The following is a 23974-nucleotide window of genomic DNA, read 5'->3' as shown; positions in this document are numbered from 1 at the left end:
GGCTTCGGCACGATCCAGAACAGAGAGAGTGGGTGGCCTCAGAATGCATGGACTGTGGGTCTTGCAGTAGAGTTGTGGCAGCAGGCCTCCGGCTTGGGAGATGCCGGGGAGAGGAGTCCCAGAAGGCGGCCCACAACTGGCAGGTGTCAAGAAGGGGGACACTTCTACATGGTTGTGAAACTTCTCTACGGGTGTGAAACACTTTAGGTTACTGAACAACTACTGAGGTAGCAGCAAATTTTTATCATCAAAGGCCTCCAATCATTGCTGTTAGGTGGCCAAATCTCTCATCAAAACAGGCCTTCTGGTACCCCACTTAGAGTACAACAATTGTTATCATAATGAACAAGTGAAAAAGCATGCTGGATTGGATATACTCTGAAAACCAGAATATGGTATCACACACAAGATCCAACTAGAAGTCTGCTGGCAAGTGAATGAAGAATCAAAGACACTACATTGAGGAAAACAAGCAAAAAAGAAATCAAGAACAATGACACAAACATCAACAGTTACTTTCAGCATTTGTACAAGACTGAAGTGAATGAAAAACCTTTATATTTAAATGAGGAATAAAAGGGTGCAGTTAGAACACTTAATCTTAATCCCCAAGTCTATGACAACTAAACAAACAGCTTATGGAAAAAATGCTGGCAAGGTTTTATAATTTCATTGTTGCCACTAATACATCATCACTAACTTTAAATGGCTTACTAGAATAAAGTATGTCTAGGAAACCATGCAAGCCATCAGACTATTCTTTGAAGTGTGACATACTGCGTTATATGGGTGGCACCTACAGTGTTTCTGTTTGTATCCTTTACTGCTGTTCTGTTTTGACATGTGACATTTCTGTCAGGACTTTTTCTTGGTAACACAACCTAAGGTCTGGGTTGGTTTGGAAGGTGACAGTTTGGGTGAGAGTTGCGTATTCCATAATTACACTTATATCTCGAGATGAAAACCTCCATTTTACCACTGTGGTCTGATATTTTTAAGTTTTTAATAAGTTTGAAGGCATTAGTAATATGAATATTCCTGGACAAAACCCTACATTGCTGCAGAGGTCATTCTATTTGGTCAGTTTTTATTTTGCTTATGTTACTGTGTGGTTAGTGTCATTGTCACTTCTCGATACTCATAGCTCAGCAATGTTAATGATGTCATCAGCATAATATTGGGTCTTTAGCTAATCACAATGACACACAGGAAAGCGGCCAAGAATATTTAGAACACACTGTCTGATGATCAGCACGGCTCCACCATTATTTTGAAAGCAATTTGAGTTCTATTTTAGCAATGAAACAATAAACCATGTATCTTCTTAAAACATTTGATTTGTGCAAGTAGAGGGCGCCTTGTACAATAAAACATCATATAAGATACACAGAACTCTGAAAGAGAATAGAGCTAAGTACAGAGTAATTCTTCAAATCTACATGAACTAAGCGGAGTAGTAAAAGGAAGGTGAAAAAGATAAGCTTGTGTTAAAAGAACAATGCAGTGTTCTTTCATATTGCAGCACCACCATACTTTGTAAAATTACAAAAGTTCAAAGGGAAACACGTATCAATGAAATGGCTCCCTATACCTATGTTCTTGCTGAAAGTAAGAGGTATTTCAAGAACTGTCAATTGTCATATAGGACTGCATGCAGCTTCATCAAAATACACAGAGGGCAACTGCAAAAAAATTGACGTGATGGATCTACCTACTAACAAAAAATTAAAGGAAACGGGTACAATATTCACACGTAGGAGATAAAACAGACACAAACTAGTCAATCCATTGAAGATCCGATTCATACAGCAAAACAGTACATATAACTTGGCATTAAAACTTGCTTATGACTGACGATTATGTTTCTGAAACTAGATTTCTTTCTCTGCACAACATACCTTCACCAAAAGGACACATGAATTGACAGTATAACTAGAACTAGGTCACATCAGCAACAGGAAAGTAACTGATAATGACAAAGCTTTAATCATGTAATACCATAGATTACCAAGGTGCACCTGCACACAGGGTATGGAAAGGGTAAAAGGGGTGACAGCATGAACAAACTTATGTTTGACTCATGTGACCACATACTGCAATAGTAATACATTTATGCCTCTATTGACCTATCCTCATAAAACATTCGTATATATTCTTTGTGTATATTTGAGTTATTTATTTTCATTGGATTATGAAATATCTTACATCATTATCAGATGATCTCTGGATGAATAAATGAAAACTGTGCTTCTAATGTATTTAAAGCTAAAAAATTGTTCTCAATGTGCAGTTTCTCACCAACAGAAACGCCAATAACTGGTTGCACTCCACAGTGCTTTACTTGGCATGAATGTGTAACAGCCGTACCTCTGTAGATCTTGTGAATAGACTTATCCAAACTTATGAGGGGGCGTACAGTTGAAAATGGAATACAAGCCTATTTGTTGTAGGAGCTTTCACCCTAATAAAGATTTTTGCGTAGTTTGCGGTAAACAAAATTTACGGACAACTGTCACTTTCGGCATTCACTTGGCAGTTTCTCCTGTGCTCCAAAGACACAGTCGCGGGAACAAGACAAGAGTCTCGCAGTCGGCACATTGCTGTAACAGTCCAAAAAATGAATGACGTATGTTGTGACTATGCAATCCATTTCTGTAATTTTCATTCCGTTCGGTTAGAAGTAACCATAGGGAGGTAATATACGTTTTGCATGCCTCTACTTCCCAATGGCACATTAAGTTTTCCTAGTTCCAGAAAACTGTTACTATGTAAACTAAACAGTGAAAAATACGAGGTACATTCTGCAGCGGAGCAACTGGTCAAGAATGTAGCGCCAGACTTCGCTAATAACGTACCTACACTGGCTTGAAATGTAATCCTCACTAAGCTGGAAAAGAGCAGCACCAGGCCTACTCATTTTTGTAATTCATAAAGTAATCACAGAAATATATTTTTCCGGGGCTAATGTCTAAGAGTAAACAAGTTTATTCCTCAAAATATATTCCCACAATGGATAAATTATACGGCTATTCTGTCTCAAACGAGCAGCACTGCTTTACACAAATGCAGGTCGGTTAGTTCTTACCTCAGTCTTCCTTAACGTCAGCAAATTTACCTCCAAAATTGCTTTGAAAGCAATAGGAGGGTAGTTCCAAAGCCTCAAGGAAATTTACTGCTTCCACATACAGAATGTAAGAACACAACACTGACGAAACAACGCTGGTGCATGAGCCAGTAATCCAGTGATCCACAGCCTCGCCGTCATTAAATGTTCTCACACATCTGGTACCGGCTATAAACAAAACAGACGTTAGAGCACAGATGCCTATGTCCAATCATAGCAAAGAACTATCAATGAAGATATAAAACGTCATTTCTGTCATTTGTTTTACGATGAAAGGAAGTTATCATTGTCGCAATTTCTCTGTTCGCCGAACTGCTGGAAACATTATTAAAACATTTGTTTCCTATCGATCAGACAGACTTGCGTTCTATATATGATTATCAGCTCGTGAGCAGACATAACCTTTGCGTGATTGTGAACCTTCTAAATTATTTACGGACGTTGCGTTTAAGTAGCTGGAGAATCGTAACTCGATTTTGGACGAGGAACATTATTCTTGACCTTTCTCAATTATTTATTTGATGTTTACTCAATACATTTCCGTGATTCGACAATTGCCCTGCTTATGAAAAGAAACATTGGCTAAACTGCGGTCCGCGTATGGTCTGTGAATGTAAACAGTGGAGACGTGAAATAAACAAGTTATTTGTTGGCGAACATGTTGCGAAGTTACTTCAGTGTTTATTGTAATGATTGTTTTCGTTTGAATGCAGTTGTCCTTAAACTGCAGCAACGAAGTTTTCATGTACGTTGACATTGGTATTTCAGCATTGAACGACTTATTTAATGTGTGGTTGTGAAGGTATACATCAGATTACAGGGAAAGAAACCATTATAAAAGCATTTTTTAAAATACTAAAGTAAACCTCAAATCTTCTGAAGATGAATATGCATGATGTCATATGTTTTTCATTTGCTGAATTTGAGTTATGGTCATGTACCAATTTTTTGCGATACTAACCAATTTGAAGATTAGGATGACATGCTGGGGAAAAAAGAGGCGGTGGCAAGCAGACATTTGAAATTTGACATTGAAATGTCTGCTTGTGTCTGTGTATATGCGGATGGATATGTGTGTGTGTGCGCGAGTGTATACCTGTCCTTTTTTCCCCCCGTTTTTCCCAAATCCTTTCGTCTTTCCCTCCCCTTCCCTCTTTCCTGTTGAGGCAACCGTTGGTTGCGAAAGCTTGAATTTTTTGTTTGTTTGTGTATCTATCGACCTGCCAGCGCTTTTGTTTGGTAAGTCTCATCATCTTTCTTTTTTTTAATATATATATATATATATATATATATAGGGAAACATTCCACGTGGGAAAAATATATCTAAAAACAGATGATGTGACTTACCAAACGAATGTGCTGCCAGGGTGATAGACACACAAACATACACACAAACTTCAAGCTTTCGCAACCAACGAACCGACGGTTGCTTCATCAGGAAAGAGGGAAGGAGAGGGAAAGACGAAAGGATGTGGGATTGAAGGGAGAGGGTAAGGAGTCATTCCAATCCCAGGAGCGGAAAGACTTACCTTAGGGGGAAAAAAGGACAGGTATACACACACACACACACACACACACACACACACACACATATCCATCTGCACATACACAGACACAAGCAGACATTTGTAAAGGCAAAGAGTTTGGGCAGAGATACAGTTCCATAAAGCAAATGGGATAACACCATTGATGACTTTGAACAGAAGTGTGTTGCTAATTCAGAATATTCAAAATTTCTGGGTTTGTGCATTGATAAGAAATTGAATCATAAAAAAAGAAAAAAACGCATTGATGATCTGTTGAAACATTTAGGTTTAGCTACTTATGCTATTAGGGTTATTGCAAATTTTAATCATAAACAGATCAGTAAATTAGCCTAATATGACTATTTTCATTTATTGTGTTCATAGGGCATCATATTTTGGGGTAATCCATCACTAAGACAAAAAGTATTCATTACGCAAAAGAGTGTGATCATATGATCATAATAATAGCTGCAGACCACCCAAGATCACCTTGCAGACATTTATTAGGATCTTAAGATATTCACAGTACCTTTCCAATATATATAATCACTTGTGAAATTTGTTATTGATAACCCATTCCAAATTAAAAACAATAGCAAAGTGTGTAGCGACAGCACTAGAAGGAAGGATAATCTTCACTATTCTGAGTTAAATCTGATTTTGGTGCAGAAAGGTGTGAATTATCCTGCCACAAAAATGTTGGATCATTTACAAAACAGCATAAAAGTCACAGATAGCTAACCACCATTTTAAAACAAATTGAAAGAATTTGTGAATGACAACTCTTTGTACCCAATATATTAATTTTTAGATGTTGTTGTTGTTGTTGTGGTTGGTGTGGTCTTCAGTCCTGAGACTGGTTTGATGCAGCTCTCCATGCTAATCTATCCTGTGCAAGTTCCTTCCTCTCCCAGTAGCTACTGCAACCTACATCCTTCTGAATCTGCTTAGTGTATTCATCTCTTGGTCTCCCTCTACAATTTTTACCCTCCACGCTGCCCTCCAATGCTAAATTTGTGATCCCTTGATGCCTCAGGACATGTCCTACCAGCCGATCCCTTCTTCTAGTCAAGTTGTGCCAGAAACTCCTCTTCTCTCAAATTCTATTCAATACCTCCTCATTAGTTACATGAACTACCCACCTAATCTTCAACATTCTTCTGTAGCAAAACATTTCGAAAGCTTCTATTCTCTTCTTGTCCAAACTATTTATTGTCCATGTTTCACTTCCATACATGGCTACACTCCATACAAATACTTTCAGAAATGACTTCCTGACACTTAAAATCTATACTCAATGTTAACAAATTTCTCTTCTTCAGAAATGCTTTCCTTGTCATTGCCAGTCTACTTTTATATCCTCTCTACTTCGGCCATCATCAGTTATTTTGCTCCCCACATAGCAAAACTCCTTTACTACTTTAAGTGTCTCATTTCCTAATCTAATTCCCTCAGCATCACCTGTCTTAATTCGACTACATTCCATTATCCTTGTTTTGCTTTTGTTGATGTTCATCTTATATCCTCCTTTCAAGACACTGTCAATTCCATTCAACTGCCCTTCCAAGTCCTTTGCTGTCTCTGACAGAATTACAATGTCATTGGCGAACCTCAAAGTTTTTATTTCTTCTCCCTGGATTTTAATACCTACTCCAAATTTTTCTTTTGTTTCCTTTACTGCTTGCTCAATGTACAGATTGAATAACATCAGGGAGAGGCGACAACCCTGTCTCACTCCCTTCCCAACCACTGCTTCCCTTCCATGCCCCTCCACTCTTATAACTGCCATCTGGTTTCTGTACAAATTGTAAATAGCCTTTCGCTCGCTGTATTTTACCCCTGCCACCTTTAGAATTTGACAGAGAGTCTTCCAGTCAACATTGTCAAAAGCTTTCTCTAAGTCTACAAATGCTAGAAACGTAGGTTTGCCTTACTTTAATCTTTCTTCTAAGATAAGTCGTAAGGTCAGTATTGCCCCCCCCCAACATTTCTAAGGAATCCAATCTGATCTTCCCTGAGTTAGGCTTCTACCAGTTTTTCCATTCGTCTGTAAATAATTCGTGTTGGTATTTTGCAGCTGTGACTGATTAAACTCATAGTTCGGTAATTTTCACATCTATCAACACCTGCTTTCTTTGGGATTGGAAGTATTATATTCTTCTTGAAGTCTGAGGCTATTTCGCCTGTCTCGTACATCTTGCTCACCAGATGGAAGAGTTTTGTCAGGACTGGCTCTCCCAAGGCCGTCAGTAGTTCTAATGGAATGTTGTCTACTCCCAGGGCCTTGTTTCGACTCAGGTCTTTCAGTGCTCTGTCAAACTCTTCATGCAGTATCGTATCTCCCATTTCATCTTCATCTACATCCTCTTCCATTTCCATAATATTGTCCTCAAGTACATCACCCTTGTACAGACCCTCTATATACTCCTTCCACCTTTCTGCTTTCTCTTCTTTGCTTAGAACTGGGTTTCCATCTGAGCTCTTGATATTCATACAAGTGGCTCTCTTTTCTCCAAAGGTCTCTTTAATTTTCCTGCAGGCTGTATCTATCTTACCCCTAGTGAGATAAGCCTCCACATCCTTACATTTGTCCTCTAGCCATGCCTGCCTAGCCATTTTGCACTTTCTGTCGATCTCATTTTTGAAACGTTTGTATTCCTTTTTGCCTGCTTCATTTACTGCATTTTTATATTTCCTCCTTTCATCAATTAAGTTCAATAATTCTTCTATTACCTAGGATTTCTACTAGCCCTCATCTTTTTACCTACTTGATCCTCTGCTGCCTTCACTACTTCATCCCTCAGAGCTACCCATTTTCTACTGTATTTCTCTCCCCCATTCATGTCAATTGTTCCCTTATGCTCTCACTGAAACTCTGTACAACCTCTGGTTCTTTCAGTTTATCCAGGTCCCATCTCCTTAAATTCCCACCTTTTTGCAATTTCTTTAGTTTTAGTCTACAGTTCGTAACCAATAGATTGTGGTCATAGTCCACATCTGCCCCTGGAAATGTCCTACAATTTAAAACCTGGTTCCTAAATCTCTGTCTTACCATTATATAATCTATCTGAAACCTGTCAGTATCTCCAGGCTTCTTCCATGTATACAGCCTTCTTTTATGAATCTCGAACCAAGTGTTAGCTATGATTAAGTTATGCTCTGTGCAAAATTCTACCAGGCAGCTTCCTCTTTCATTTCTTAGCCCCAATCCATATTCACCTACTACTTTTACTTCTCTCCCTTTTCCTACTACTGAATTCCAGTCACCCATGACTATTAAATTTTCGCCACCCTTCACTATCTGAATAATTTCTTTTATTTCATCATACATTTCTTCAATTTCTTCATCATCTGCAGAGCTAGTTGGCATATAAACTTGTACTACTGTAGTAGGTGTGGGCTTCGTATCTATCTTGGCCACAATAATGTGTTCACTATGCTGTTTGTAGTAGCTTACCCGCATTCCTATTTTCCTATTCATTATTAAACCTACTCCTGCATTACCCCTATTTGATTTTGTGTTTATAACCGTGTAGTCACCTGACCAGAAGTCTTGTTCCTCCTGCCACCGAACTTCACTAATTCCCACTGTATCTAACTTTAACCTATCCATTTCCCTTTTTAAATTTTCTAACCTACCTGCCCAATTAAGGGATCTGACATTCCACGCTCCGATCCGTAGAACATCAGTTTTCTTTCTCCTGATAACGACATCCTCTTGAGTAGTCCCCGCCTGGAGATCCAAATTTTACCTCCGGAATATTTTACCCAAGAGGACGCCATCATCATTTAATCATACAGTAAAGCTGCATGCCCTCGGGAAAAATTACGGCCGTAGTTTCCCCTTGCTTTCAGCCGTTCGCAGTACCAGCACAGCAAGGCCGTTTTGGTTAGTGTTACAAGGCCAGATCAATCATCCAGACTTGTCCTTGCAACTACTGAAAAGGCTGCTGCCCCTCTTCAGGAACCACATGTCTGTCTGTCCTCTCAACAGATACCCCTCCGTTGTGGTTGCACCTACAGTACGGCTATCTGTATCGTTGAGGCATGCAAGCCTCCCCACCAACGGCAAGGTCCATGGTTCATGGGGGGAGGAAATTTTTAGATATGAAGTTCTACGGAACGTTAAACTGACCTGACGAAATGTTGTATTCATGATCTATGGAACTAGTATTAATGTAATGTAATGTAATGATCTTTGTCAGCTTGCAAGGTTTTGATTTGGTGACAAGGTGAATGAAGCCAAAACATATGACTGTGAAATACAGGTTATAACAGACTGATTTATATCGTAGCCCGATGTCTGCATTTGTACCATATTTAACATGTGTTTCATTATAAAAACTAAAACTGTGAGGTATGCAGATTTTGCATTTTACATGATCCACCACCAGAATGAAAACAAGAGTTTCTGCTAGATTTAAATGTACTCTTTTCACTGATGTGACCAGTTATAAAATTTGATTTGACTTGATTTATTTTTTAATTAAAGGATTGTTTCACAATGATACAAGATTTGTTATTGTAAAACAAATAAATGCTCAAAATATACATACCCATGGATTGTATCAGTATGGTTCTATGAGAATAAGACAGGGGTAGGTCATGACCTTGAAGGGACTACCCTGACATTTGCCTGAAATGGTTTAGGAAAACCCAACTGAGGACGGCCGGACAGAGCAAACTCCATTCTCTAGAATATGATATCATTGTCGTAACAACTGCACTGCCTCATTTGGTTGGTCCTGTTGTACAGTGTTATTTGATTTAGACAATTTACTCCAAATAACGAAATTTTCGATTCCACATACTAATGACACCCTCTGGTGAATCTTGGGCCATGAACATGTTGCACTACCTTCTGTCTGTTCATAATTAAAGGAATCAGATTTTCAATACATGATAGATAAAATTTGGTGCATCTAACATTTTGTTTAGTCCAGAGGCAGTTATAAAAGTGAATACAAAGTTCAGGTTAAATAACTACAACAAATGCATTTGTTGAAATGTTGATAATCAACTAATTTTTTTGACAGGCAGGCAGACAATGTGGGCTGACAAATTGCCAAAGTTAAATGTCAGGAGGGTTTCCTTGAAAAGGACTCTACCAATTTCGTTCTCTATCGTTACCCAGTCTAAGTTTTGCTGCACCTCTAATGACTGTGTAATCAATAGGAAGTTAAACCCTGATCTTTCTTCCTTTTATCAGTCCATTCAACATTACACTGCTCTCAGAGAAAGCTTTGCTGATGTGCTGCACATCCCACAGTCCAAAAACTATTACCAAAGATACCTCCAAACTCCTAGCATTATCATCTACATAGTCTCCAGAGACATGGTCCCCGCAGAAATCTCACTATTCTCCGAAGGTTTCACCTCCAGTCTCATGCTCAGAATTAACTTTTCTGACTTTCTCAGGAATATCCTCTTTATAAATTCCCTTCAAAGGAGATATTTCTCAAGCACCCAACCTGTTCACCACAGCAAGAACAAAGAACACATTGAACATTGTCTCATTTTGTTCCAACCTCCAACAGTCATCCTCCCTCCTCCCCTCCCACATTCACCTTGCATGGTATCCTTCCAGGAATTCCTTGCCTCCAACTAGATTTTGCCAACTTTCCACAGATCCCTCCTCAACAAATTCAACACCACAGGTATGAAATTAACAGCTATTGAAACCAATCCGGATGTAACCATTATTATACAGTATGACTTTCAATAACACCTGAGTACACTAGGTCATTTGCAAAACCTGTCACCTTAATTCATCTCTCTGTAATGACAAACCACCATACACTCACCATTTATGTGTTCCAGTAGAATTGCAAACCCACTAGCTCAAATAATAAATCATTGTTTTGAAGAGGGATGTTTCCCAGAGGCACTGAAATATGCTGAAGTCAAACCACTCTTCAAGAAGGGATCAAGAGAGATCATGGGAAATTATCATCCTATCTCAATTCTCCCAGTTCTATCTAAAATATTTGAAAAACTTGCTGTTGCACAAATCCAAAACTTCATTGCAAAATATTATGTTATTCTAAACAATCAATTTGGTTTTCAGCAAGGTAAAAACACCATAGATGCAGCAAACACTTTCAGTGAGAAAATAAGTACATCATTAGACAAGAGAAATAAGGTAGCAGGAATTTTCTGCGACCTCACAAACGCGTTTGGTTCTATAAACCATGCATTGCTTGTTTACAAACTTGAAAAGTATGGCATTAGCGGCAGTGCCCTACAATGGCCTAAATCTTACTTATCCAACAGAAAGCAAAGAGTTAGCATTTCTTCAAATGGCACATATTATTTTTCTGACTGGAAAAAAAAGTGTCTCAGGATGTTCCACAAGGCTCCATATTAGGCCCAGTTCTGTTTCTATTTTATGTTAATGACTTACCATTAAATATCAGCTCCCAATCAGTGCTGTTCGTAGATGATACTTCTGTCATAGTTGAAGATCAGGATTCAGAAAAAATTTCCAAATCTGTGGTCAGTACCTTCAGTACCTTAGAAACTTGGTTTCAGCTAAATGGGTTGAATCTAAACACATCTAAGACTCACATGATGCAGTTCAAAACCAAAAAGTCAAAATGTGAGCAGATTAAGATTGTACACAACAACCAAGGTATAGGAGAAGTTGGCTCAGTCAAATTCTTAGGTTTAAATGTAGATAAAAATTTGAGCTGACAGGCACACATTGAATACCTGCCAAACAAACTGAGCAGCATTTGCAATGCAAATATTATCAACTGCAACTGACATAGACACATGAAAAGTAGCATATACAAGCTGCTTCAAATTAGGTATGTTATTGTTTTTGGGGGTAACTCGACAAACATAGTGCGGATACTAAAAATACAGAAAAAAATGATACGAAATATGTGCATTGCAAATCACAAAGAACCATTTTGACGATTATTTAGAAAACTTAGAATGTTAACTCTGCCATCCTTATACATATAAGAGATTATTATATTTTTGTACACAAGACATGAATTATTTGAGGGAAACCATTTTGTCCATTCACATGATACTAGAAACAAAGAAAATTTTATGCTCCTCACCCACCGCCTCAGACTGTAAGCCCAGGGACCTCAATACATGGGAATGAAAATCTTTAATAAATTAAAAGGGAAAAAATTGATGCACATGAATTTAGGTTCACTTAAAAGAAGTCCGCAGCTCGTGGTCGTGCAATAGCGTTCTCGCTTCCCACGCCTGGGTTCCCAGGTTTGATTCCCGGTGGGGTCAGGGATTTTCTCTGCCTCGTGATGACTGGGTGTTGTGTGATGTCCTTAGGTTAGCTAGGTTTAAGTAGTTCTAAGCTCTAGGGGACTGATGACCATAGATGTTAAGTCCCATAGTGCTCTGAGCCATTTGAACCATCACTTAAAAGAAAGCTGTATGAGGTACTGACACTGAAGTGTTATTACTCAGTGGATGAACTCATGTGGGACAAACTGGATAAACGTGTTACTCATCCAAAGAAATATCCTTATAGTGTTGTTATTTGTTATACCGCTATTATTTATTAATGTAAAAATCATTGTAACTGTTTTACAAATTTTTGACATGTCTCCTGTACGCAAACCAAATGGATTGCAAATGTATGTCATGAGATGAATAAAACACAATTCATAATTTCACCCTTGCTGTGGATGCTTTAAAAACCTTTTGCCTTCAGAAGCCCTACGTATGTATGTCACACTGTTGGGCTTTAGCAGCTAGAGTTATTCAGTTTTACTGAAGCACTTTGATAAGCTAAAGAGAGAGCTGTGTTTAAATTTTCATAAAATAACAAGATTTTGTGTTGTTTTTGAATTGAAAACTTTCATTATAATTTTAGATATACAATCTTGTCTAGTTTTGTTTTTTAGTAGGACCTAGCCATTGGGTCTACCTCAGTAGAGAGAGAAATTTCTACTCCTAAAATAATGCTTCAAAAATAATACTGAATGTATTGAGGACATGAACTGTCTGTAACTTCTGGTATTCAGTTATTTTGCTGCCTATCAATTATTTGTCTTACTGTAAAACATTGTCTCATTCGACCATACAGTTGTTTTCCTTGACCTTATTACAGCACAGAGATTTCGTTGTTTGATGCACAGTGATTTATTTTGTGCATCTGCTTCTGGACATTCTGTTGGTAGAGCACTTGCCCGCGAAAGGCAGAGGTCCCAAGTTCAAGTCTCGATCCGGCACACGGTTTTAATCTGTCAGGAAGTTTCGCAGCAACGCACACTCCACTGCAGAGTGAAAATCTCATTCTGGAAATATCCCCGAGGCTATGGCTAAGCCATGTCTCCGCAATATCCTTTCTTCCAGGAGTGCTAGTTCTGCAAGGTTCGCAGAAGAGCTTCTGTGAAGTTTGTAAGATAGGAGACAAGGTACTGCCAGAATTGGATCTGTGAGGATGGGTCGTGAGTTGTGCTTGCGTAGCTCAGTTGGTAGAGCACTTGCCCGCGAAAGGCAAAGATCCCGAGTTCAAGTCTCGGTCCATCACACAGTTTTAATCTGTCAAGAAGTGTCATTTCTTGATAAAATTTCAAGAAACTTAGGAAAAGTGTTTTTTTCCTAATCCAGTAGTAACAGTTGAGGCATCAATAGTTAAAGGCAAAAGCAGTCTTTAGCAATATGTGGAAAAAAAGAAGAATAAGAGGAATGCAGTGTGGATTTCGGCTGATAGATCAGGGTCTGCTTTCAACAGGAACTGTAGTGCAGAAACATATTGTAAAACATCCAGCAGAAGATCTAAGGGGAAAAAATTCTGGAATTATTTTGATAATTATTTTACCAGATAATACCCAGTGGAAGTTAGTAGGATTGTAAGCATAGGCAGATAGAATCTGCTTCACTTCACATAAGATGTATTCATGAAGCACGGAGAACATGAGTGGTTTATCAATGGCTGCATTGCAGTGGCAAGATATTAGAGTGACTGATGTACTATTAAATTTTTATGATTCATGTTACAGAAGAGTAAAAAGTAGTGGTATTTGCATTGGTGTGACATATCTTGCAACTATGGCTAACTACAATAAATATACAATTTTTGTTGTTAAATTTTATGTATGAAACTGCAAAAGCAGAAAATGGCAGTAAAGATATTTGTTAAACCCATTATTAATACTGCAGATGTAAATGTATTTGCCCTTCACCATAATCTATGGTTTCAGTTCAGTGACTAACTGTGAAGAAGCTTCAAATACACTACTGGCCATTAAAATTGCTACACCAAGAAGAAATGCAGATGATAAACTGGTATTCATTGGACAAATATATTATACTAGAACTGACATTTGATTACGTTTTCATGCATAGATCCTGAGAAATCAGTACCCAGAACAACCACCTCTGTTCGTAATAACGGCCTTGATATGCCTGGGCATTGAGTCAAACAGAGCTTGGATGGTGTGTATAGGTACAGCTGCCCATGCAGCTTCAACGCGATACCACAGTTCATCAAGAGTAGTGACTGGCGTATTGTGACGAGCCAGTTGCTCGGCCACCATTAACCGCAGGGGAGTGTCATAGGACCGTTGCTATTCACAATATACATAAATGACCTGGTGGATGACATCGGAAGTTCACTGATGCTTTTTGCAGATGATGCTGTGGTGTATCGAGAGGTTGTAACAATGGAAAATTGTACTGAAATGCAGGAGGATCTGCAGCGAATTGACGCATGGTGCAGGGAATGGCAATTGAATCACAGTGTAGACAAGTGTAATATGCTGTGAATACACAGAAAGATAGATCTCTTATCATTTAGCTACAAAATAGCAGGTAAGCAACTGGAAGCAGTTAATACCATAAATTATCTGGGAGTACGCATTAGGAGTGATTTAAAATGGAATGATCATATAATGTTGATCGTCGGTAAAGCAGATGTCAGACTGAGATTCATTGGAAGAATCCTAAGGAAATGCAATCCGAAAACAAAGGAAGTAGGTTACAGTACGCTTGTTCGTCCACTGCTTGAATACTGCTCAGCAGTGTGGGATCCGTACCAGATAGGGTTGATAGAAGATATAGAGAAGATCCAACGGAGAGCAGCGCGCTTTGTTACAGGATCATTTAGTAATCGCGAAAGCGTTACGGAGATGATAGATAAACTCCAGTGGAAGACTCTGCAGGAGAGACGCTCAGTAGCTCGGTACGGGCTTTTGTCAAAGTTTCGAGAACATACCTTCACCGAAGAGTCAAGCAGTATATTGCTCCCTCCTACGTATATCTCGCGAAGAGACCATGAGGATAAAATCAGAGAGATTAGAGCCCACACAGAGGCATACCGACAATCCTTCTTTCCACGAACAATACGAGACTGGAATAGAAGGGAGAACCGATAGAGGTACTCAAAGTACCCTCCGCCACACACCGTCAGGTGGCTTGCGGAGTATGGATGTAGATGTAGATGTAGATGTAGACCGGACGTTTTCAATTGGTGAGAGATCTGGAGAATGTGCTGGCCAGGGCAGCAGTCGAACATTTTCTGTATCCAGAAAGGCCTGTACAGGACCTTCAACATGCGGTCGTGCATTATCCTGCTGAAATGTAGGGTTTTGGAGGGATCGAATGAAAGGTAGAGCTACGGGTCGTAACACATGTGAAATGTAACATCCACTGTTCAAAGTGCCGTCAATACGAACAAGAGGTGACTGAGACGTGTAACCAATAGCACCCCATACCATCACGCTGGGTGATACGCCAGTATGGCGAGGACGAATATACACTTCCAATGTGTGTTCACCACAATGTCGCCAAACACAGATGCGTCCATCATGATGCTGTAAACAGAACCTGGATTCATCCGAAAAAATGACGTTTTGCCGTTCGTGCACCCAGGTTCGTAGTTGAGCACACCATCACAGGCGCTCCGGTCTGTGATGCAGCATCTAGGGTAACCGCAGCCATGGTCTCCAAGCTGATAGTCCATGCCGCTGCGAATGTTGTCGAACTGTTCGTGCAGATGGTTGTTGTCTTACGAACGTCCCCATCTGGTGACTCATGGATCGAGACATGACTGCACGATCCGTTAAAGCGATGCAGAAAAGATGGCTGTCATCTCGACTGCTAGTGATACGAGGTCGTCGGGATCCAGCACTGCGTTCCGTATTACCCTCCTGAACCCACTGATTCCATATTCTGCTAACAGTCATTGAATCTCGACCAATGCGAGCAGCAATGTTGCAATACGATAAACCGCAATTGCGATAGGCTACAATCCGACCTTTATCAAAGTCGGAAACATGATGGTACACATTTCTCCTCCTTACACAAGGCATCACAACAACGTTTCACCAGGCAACACTGGTCAACTACTGTTTGTGTATGAGAAATCGGTTGGTAACTTTCCTCATGTCAGCATGCTGTAGGTGTTGCCACCGGCACCAACCTTGTGTGAATGCTCTGAAAAGCTAATCATTTGCATATCACCGCATCTTCTTCCTGTCGGTTAAATTTTCCATCTGTAGCACGTCATCTTCATGGTGTAGCAATTTTAATGGCCTGTAGCGTATATTGAGTCAGGCTTTGTTAGTATTAGACTGTTTGAGGTTATTGTTTTACAACATTGTCTACAACATTTTGTCAAAAGTGGCAGCCAAATGTGTTGATAGAATTAAGACAGATAAGCGTTGAAGCACCAACTGCAGTGATCTTTATGAATACTTTGGGGTGGTGTACGAAATGTGTCACCGTTTGTTTCGGACATAATTTATGAATTGTGCTTGGTACCCTGTTAAGCAGTAGCAGTAGAGCTCAAAGAAATATAGTTACAAAATGATGTATAATTCACAGTACCATCACTAGGAGGCTACTGTTTACAACATGGTCAACAATGGTCATTTAACAACACATCAGTGATCCACAGTTGTTACTTTTTCACAAAATGAGAAGTCCTATTGCTACTCAGAGTCAGTTCCGATAATGGTTTAACACACAGTAACCCCCTTGTAAGAGACACATTTACAGGCTGTATGATCAATTTGTATGGAAAGGATCAATACTGGAAGTGATGTGATCTTGGCTGAATCCTGTATGTTGCCAGGTAATAGTGAAGCAGTACAAGTTGCTCTACCCAGAGGTGCCCTGACAAACTGTGCAGAAAGGTTGCAGCTGGGCATATACAGATGCTCCATCAGTAGAGTCATGAAAGTGACATACTGATGTAACTGTACGAGAAGACCTCTATTCAGAAGCTCACTGCAGAACACAAGTGGCAGGGGCTTCTTTTTGAGTTGTGTGGTTAGCAAACAAAATGTATGCTTTTGGGCTACTAAAAATCTACAAGTGCATCATGAATGACAACATCATCCTCCAAGAATTACAGCCTGGGTCACAGTTTCCAATCATGGGCTTATTGGTCCTTTTTTCTTTGAAGAAATTGTGAACAGTGTGCATTATATGAGCATCCTCTGCAATAATTTTGGTCCACAGCTTCTTGCTACAGCATTGCTGTTCAACATGCAGTGGTTCACGCAAGACTGAGCAAGGCCACATACTGCAAACACACTGTTGGATTTTTTACATGAGCATTTTGATATGTAAGTCATTTCACTCAGATTTCCAGTTCGTTTCAATGACAGACTATTTTGGTCCCCAGTAATCCAGACCTCAACCCATGTAAATTCTTTCTTTGGGATATGTAAAGGAAACAATTTTCCTGATACATCCACATGATTTAATGGAACTTGGACATCCATTCTTCAAGCATGTAGTGAAATCACAGACAGTGTGATGTAATGTTATCACTAACAACCAAGTTCATGTGAAGGATCTTAGGAATCAATATGGTTGGCATATTGAGCTCGTGCTAAGTTAGAACAATTCTCCAGTTAGTGTTTTCCTTGGTAGTATATGTTCCTTTGAGTTTTTCTTGACAGTAAAATGTTCATCCGAAACAAAATAGTGACACACTTTGTGTGTCACTCTGTATGTCGTATGCAATACAAAAATGAAGCAAGCCCTAATATCTTGGATCTAAAGTATTTGCAACGTACCATAGTATTTTGGGAAAACAAAGATTGTTTCCAGAAGTTTCATATTTAATGTGAAATGTCATCTTTGTGTATCACACTTGTAATTTATTTATTTAAGATATTAAAGTACTAACTGTGTCTGGCTGGGTAAACCTCTTTCCTTTACCACTCAACAAAATTACTTAAATACATAATGATGCAAAAGATGCGTTACCCAGTTTTCACAAAACACGTGACAAAAATACTCTGAAATATGACTTTTTACCAACAACATAATCTGATACCAAGTCCATAAAGCACCAGAATGCTGAAAGACAGGTAGAAAAAAAGCAAGAGAGACAGACCACAGACTCCTCAACATCCCAACGATGACAAATAATTAATGAGAGAAAGCCAACTTCCAGTTGCGCCACTTTCACATGAGAGTGACAGCCCACAAACTATGAGGTATATTCCAAATTTAAGGTCCATTTGGTCACAAAAAAAAGCTCATGAGAAAAGGTTTTTGTTGATAGTGCTATTTTACTACATATCTAGTTTACTTTTCCACATAATGGCTGTTCACATATACACTTTTTATAATATTGCACCAGCTTCTTTAACCCCACAACATGGAAGTCTGCCGCCTGGAAACTGAACCAGTTCATAATGCTAATCTCTAGTTCATCATCGTTTTGAAATCATCGTCCTCCCAGCCACTTTTTGAAATGCAAGAAAAGGAAATAGTTGCTCAGTGCAAGGTCAGAACTGTACGAGGCTGCTCAAAAAGTTCCCATTGAATATCTTGAATCTTCTCCTTGATTTTGGCAATGGTGTGAGAGCGTGCGTTGCCACGGAGGATTATGCTAGATGACAGTTTCCCACGGTGCCCATTTTGGATCACACATCTCAGTTTGGTTGGTGTTTCACAGTAAACATCAGCTGTAATTGTTGATCCATGGTCCATGAAATCAATCAAAAGGGTGCCCTTTCCATTCCAGAAAACAGTAGCCATCATTTTTCGATTAGAGAGTGGAGATTGCTCAAACTTCTATGGTTTGGCGAACTTGAATGGTGCCACTGCGTTGACTTTTGTTTCAGTTCTGTGCTGGTGTACAATATCCATGTCTTGATGCCCGTAACAGTGTGGGAAAACAAATCAACTCCATCTTGTCTGTAACACTCCAAAAAAGTGTCATGCAGTATACATTTTTTTCTCCGTGCACAGATCAGTGAGCATTTTTGGAACCTGCCTTGCACACAATTTGTGATATCCAAGCTGTTCAGTGACAGTCCTGTAAATTGAGGTTCAAACAACATTCTATAATCTTTATCGCTCATCATTTCTCGTCCATATGTTAGGCATACTTTTTGCCAGCAAAAATCTAATCACACTGTGCACTTCACAACTGGCAGGATCTACGATTTTCTCATTCAGTAAGATGTGCTCTCACCGATTAGTGAATGACTACTGAATCAGACCAACAGTACAGTAATTTTGTAAAGGATTGGTAGACAGTGCTGCATGCATGAAACTTCATTCAGGCCAACACTGAGTTAAATATTGGTCACCGGACCTTCGTTGCGGACTACACCTCGTGAATCACTGAATGTGCTCAACCAAGGGATATCACAATCCCACTGACAGTTGTCAGTGTACTATATATGGTAGGATTTTATAATACATATCACATCATTGAATGTAAAGAAAGAACATTGTCACTATCTCACTATGCAAAATGATGAAAACTTTAATTACCTAATTAATACCTGGTACACACTGTATATCATAAAAAAATCTCAAAAAAATTGTCTAAGATGTTAAAAAATGAAAAACTCCATTTCGAAGTCATAATTTCTTTGCATCATGGAGTCGCAAGACAGTGGGTTGTTCTGTGTTGCAAAGAGCTAAGTTAAATACCAGAATGACTCCTTTGGAAAGGGCTGGACCAGTTTTAAGTTCCCATTCTTGAAGTACATCTGTACTGACCCACTTGCCAATGGACGGAAGACATCAATCTTCCATGTACTTTCACAAGTTGAAAGGCATTATATCATCAGCCCGACACTAAGCAGGCTCAACAAAAGGGCTTTTCGTATAACTTATGTGGGACTCATTGGAAACATAAAGTGGTATTCGTGTGTTTGTGTTCTTTTACAGTAGTTGTCACTTGAATGTAAATTTTCCAATGTGTTTAGCAATTCAACTAGCAGTGGTTTTCAATTTTGTGGGCTCATTGATAAAAATATTGTAGAGTCCACCCATTCTTGAGAGTTTGCCAAGTGTGTAGCAAGTATAAGAAATAGAATGAAAGAACACCTTTGCAGTGACTTCAGGCAGTCTTCATGAAAGGCAAATTTTCAAAATCCAAATTTTGATAATCCATCTGGGTTAAACTTCTCATTTCTCATACACACACTTTCATCTTCTAACCTAGTAGCTGTCCCTTTTAGGTGATATCATTATGAAACCTGTGAAATTGCCAGTAATGAAAAATGTGATGAGCTCCAATGTCTCATCTGACCAAAGCAGCCAAAGAAATTAATGGTTACTGAGTGTTACATGGCTTACTGTCATAGAATTAGAAGCAATGTATGTGAAATTTTTTAAAGTGCGTAATATTTGCCATTGACTGTAGAGATTATTTCACAGTTACAATTTCAACCTTAAGGCTGTTATCTAGTGGTACTGCAAAATATTTTGGTTCACACGTGTCAGACTTAAAAATCCTCTGACCAATTCATTGTAAAAATATGGCCGCACTAAATGAGTGTGAAGCTCCATACACTGTGAAATTATGTAAATTACATGAACTATTGCCAGTGTTGGCATTTTTTATACAAAATGGAGTGAACTGATGTTCTTTAGCTGCATTATTTTTACAGTGAAATGGCTCAGTTCTGATGATTACATATATACGTGCTGGAGACTTTTTAAGTTCGAATCTGTTGAGGCAAAATCTTTTGCAGAACCTTTTAATAATGGCCTAAATGCCGAAACTGCAGTTGTTAAATGAACAATCTCTATAGTCAATAACAAATATGGTGCCCTTTAAAAAAACTCTACATGTCTGTGAACCCAAACCACAAGAAGTTAATATACGTGATAGCTCCAAGTTTGTGAGAGGATGCTTTCAAGATCAAGGTGTCAAAAATATATGTCAGAGGGGCACAGGTGTCAGCTTAAGTAAAGCTTAAACTCTGACACATTCTTAAGAGGTCTCTGAAGACTGAATCACATCTTCTTGACAAGCAACTAAGGAGGTGCCATTATGTGGGTTGCTGCTGTTGTGACAGCAGGAATTAAACCTGCTGGTAAAAAGGGACTGGCACATCAGCTAGGAAATCTTGCATCCCGGTCAAACCTAGAACTGAACACCTCTCAAACCACTGTTCAGTTCAACACTTTTTATATGCAAATGTTTAAAAATACTCTGCAAACCAGTGTGAAGTACATGTCAGAGGGTACTTACCAATGTACTAAGTAGGTCCAGTTCCATTCACATAAAGATTGTGGGTAGAATCATTGACAAAATGCCTCTGTGTGTGCTGTAATTATCCTAATGTCTTTGTGGTCTGTTTGGGAGCAACACTAAGGGGGTGGTAGTACTCGTATATTCCTAGATTCCTCATTTAATAGTGGTTCTCGAAACATTGAAAGTAGGCATCAATCCTAATATGTCTGCCAGTTCAGGTGTTTCAGCAAATTCGTGACACTATGTGTGTTGGTGAAGATGTGGTATTGAGTTGTATGGTTTTCAGAAGTCAAGAAATACTGCATCTACCTGACTGGATTTTGCATGATTTTGGAATTCATAGAGTTTGGCATGGCAGAGGTAATTCTGTTCGAGATACTTCATTATGTTTGAGCTCAGAATATGAGCTATAAAACCCATGGGAGCTTTTCTGTTACATTTTTTCACAATTCAGATGATATGAAAGAAATGAAACCAAAGGAAGTAATAAACCAGCCATCACAACAATAATGAGACAAAAACTAATTAAATGACAGTTTAAACAAAGCCTGTAAAACAATAACAAACACTAGATTTTCATAGACAAGCAAACAGTTTAAGAGAATCAAGTCAGTAAAATAAGAATAGGATACACTAATACAATCAGTTTGAATGGCAGAGGGAAGAAAGGATAAAGTTGAAAGAGTGTGTAGAGTTAATAGGACATGATACATTGTGACATATTAAAACTGTTTGCCAAATGAGATTCAAAACAGACAGCTTTGCCTTTCATGGGCAAGTACTCTATCAACTCGGCCATTCAAGCACAAGTCACAACCCGCCCTCATAGATTTCTTCCATGAGTGGGTTCATCTCTTATCTTCCATACTCCACAGAAGCTTTCCTGCATGAAATTAGCACTCCTGAAAAAAAGTATATTGCAGAGACATGGCTTAGCCACAACCGTGGGCTATTGTTTCCAGAAAGAAGTAGGACTATAGTGAAACATTTCATGTTTCTCCACCAAAGCACACGAAGCTTGACAGGATGAGATGATACTGGAATGCAATAGAAAAAAATCAGCAAGATAAGGGAAGGAAACCAGAAGAAAAACACACATGGGAAGCTCTGCTGTTGAAGAAGAAGAAGAAGAAGAAAAAGAAGTGGTCAAGAGGAATGAAAAGAAGTCATCTTTAATATAGTAGATTCAAATTCTGAGAATGAATTTGGATAAAGGCGAATAAATACAAGAAGAAGGGCAATTATGATGAAAGAACAGAAAAGGAAAGAACTTTATTACCTGTGGTACAGGAGATAAAGGAGAAACACCTTTAATCTATGTTAATGGATATTTCATTATATCTAAGTACATTATATTCCTTTGCACTTATCAAAGGAAGTGGAAGGAATTTGTTTAGGGGGGAGGTATGAGGACATGTGGTTACATGAATTGGGATGGGGAGAATATAAAGGAAGTTGAGAAACAAGCTGGATGGTAAATAACAAATAGCTACTGTTTAATAAGTTTATTGTCACCCAAAATTCTGAGCTAATGCTGCTGTTCTATGCCTCCCAGTGGATTAAATTAGATTTGATTTTCATTGACTCCAATACTGTTTGACATAGTGAGAGGAAGTGTTTCAAGACTTAAACCAATAAATTATGAGTCCCAGATATTTTCATTTCTTTCTTTTTTTCAGTACAAAGTTCAGTATGAAAGGAAATAGTGTACTATCTGATCTCAGTAACACTATAATATGTGCACTATCTGATCTAAGGCATGCAGACACCTATTCCTTGACATTAATATGGGGTGTGTCCATACTTCGCCTTTATGCAAGTTTCACACTTTCAGTGAATCCTCTGGACTTTGAATCCAATGATCTGAGTTTGAGTCTTGGTGGACCCATGTGATGTGTTTTGGGATCGTTTATGGAAAAGTGGCCAAGCTGGTTGTTGAAACGGTGTACGCTGAATTTTAGTTAGGACAATGTAAAGCAAATTCTCATTAGCAGTCCACAGTGTGCACTCTGGGTGCAATCCAATAGCTGCGTTACAAAATATGGTTCCAGTTACTGATAACTATTAATGGAATGAAATGTTTCAGTGAGTTAAGTAGCACACATGTGGAAAACATTTGCAATCACCACAGATTATGGAATTTTGCATTACAGGATATAGAGAAAACATTTCAGTCGATTTGTTTGTTAATCACATAACCTTGTTCAAAATGCTTCTTTGTTGTTTGAAAGTAGCGAGAAAGTGAGTAAAAATCATAGTGGGCTTTTAATAGAACGAAATGTTATATAAAATCCTATTGAATGACAACTGCCAAGTAGAGGCCTACAGGAAAGGGGCAGTCTAATGAAACCGCGTCACTAGTGTAAAGTAATGGTAACGATTTTATTAACTCAAAAATGTAGTGATACACAGTACACATACTCAAAAATAGTTACCGAAACTGTTGACTCATTTATCCCATTGCTACACTAGCCGATCGATTCCATTCTTGAAGAAGCTAGTAGGCTGCTGTCGGATCTAGGCCTGGATCCAGTCATACACTTTGTCATCCATTGCGAATTGATGTCCGTGAACAGCTTGTTTTAGAGGTCCAAACACAAGAAAGTCACGCTGTGAAAGGTCGGGACGGTATGGTGGATGTTCTAGCATTTCCCACCAAAAGTGCTGCAGTGTTATCTTTACTGCATTGGCTGGGTGTGGGCAGGCATTATCATGCAGGAGGATAACGCCACTGGACAACATGCCTTGGAGTTTCGACTTGATGGCTAGTCTAAGGTTATGTAAAGTGGCTTGATAATGCTGGGCATTGATGGTGGTTCGCCATTCCAGGAACTCAACAAGCAGTGGGCCCTTGTGGTCAAAAAAGGTCATCCTGACCTT

At 38.9% G+C, this 23974-nt stretch overlaps 2 protein-coding genes across 2 annotated transcripts in view; one reads left to right on the top strand and one right to left on the bottom strand.

The window, feature by feature from the left end:
* LOC126162391 (endoplasmic reticulum junction formation protein lunapark-B) overlaps positions 1-3343 on the bottom strand; it is a 139285-nt gene extending 135942 nt beyond the window's left edge. The window contains exon 1 of the mRNA XM_049918869.1: positions 3086-3343. The gene's annotated coding sequence lies outside the window, so the exon portion shown is untranslated. The remainder of the gene's footprint in view (positions 1-3085) is intronic.
* A 220-nt stretch (positions 3344-3563) lies between these two features.
* LOC126162390 (tRNA (uracil-5-)-methyltransferase homolog B-like) overlaps positions 3564-23974 on the top strand; it is a 103490-nt gene continuing 83079 nt past the window's right edge. Inside the window, exon 1 of the mRNA XM_049918868.1 lies at positions 3564-3869. Within this exon, the coding sequence (XP_049774825.1) occupies positions 3783-3869 (87 nt within the window). The 5' untranslated portion in view covers positions 3564-3782. The remainder of the gene's footprint in view (positions 3870-23974) is intronic.

This window comes from Schistocerca cancellata, chromosome 2 (assembly GCF_023864275.1).
Source record: "Schistocerca cancellata isolate TAMUIC-IGC-003103 chromosome 2, iqSchCanc2.1, whole genome shotgun sequence".
In the NCBI taxonomy this organism is placed as follows: domain Eukaryota; kingdom Metazoa; phylum Arthropoda; class Insecta; order Orthoptera; family Acrididae; genus Schistocerca; species Schistocerca cancellata.
This window is presented reverse-complemented; position numbering and strand designations above follow the sequence as displayed.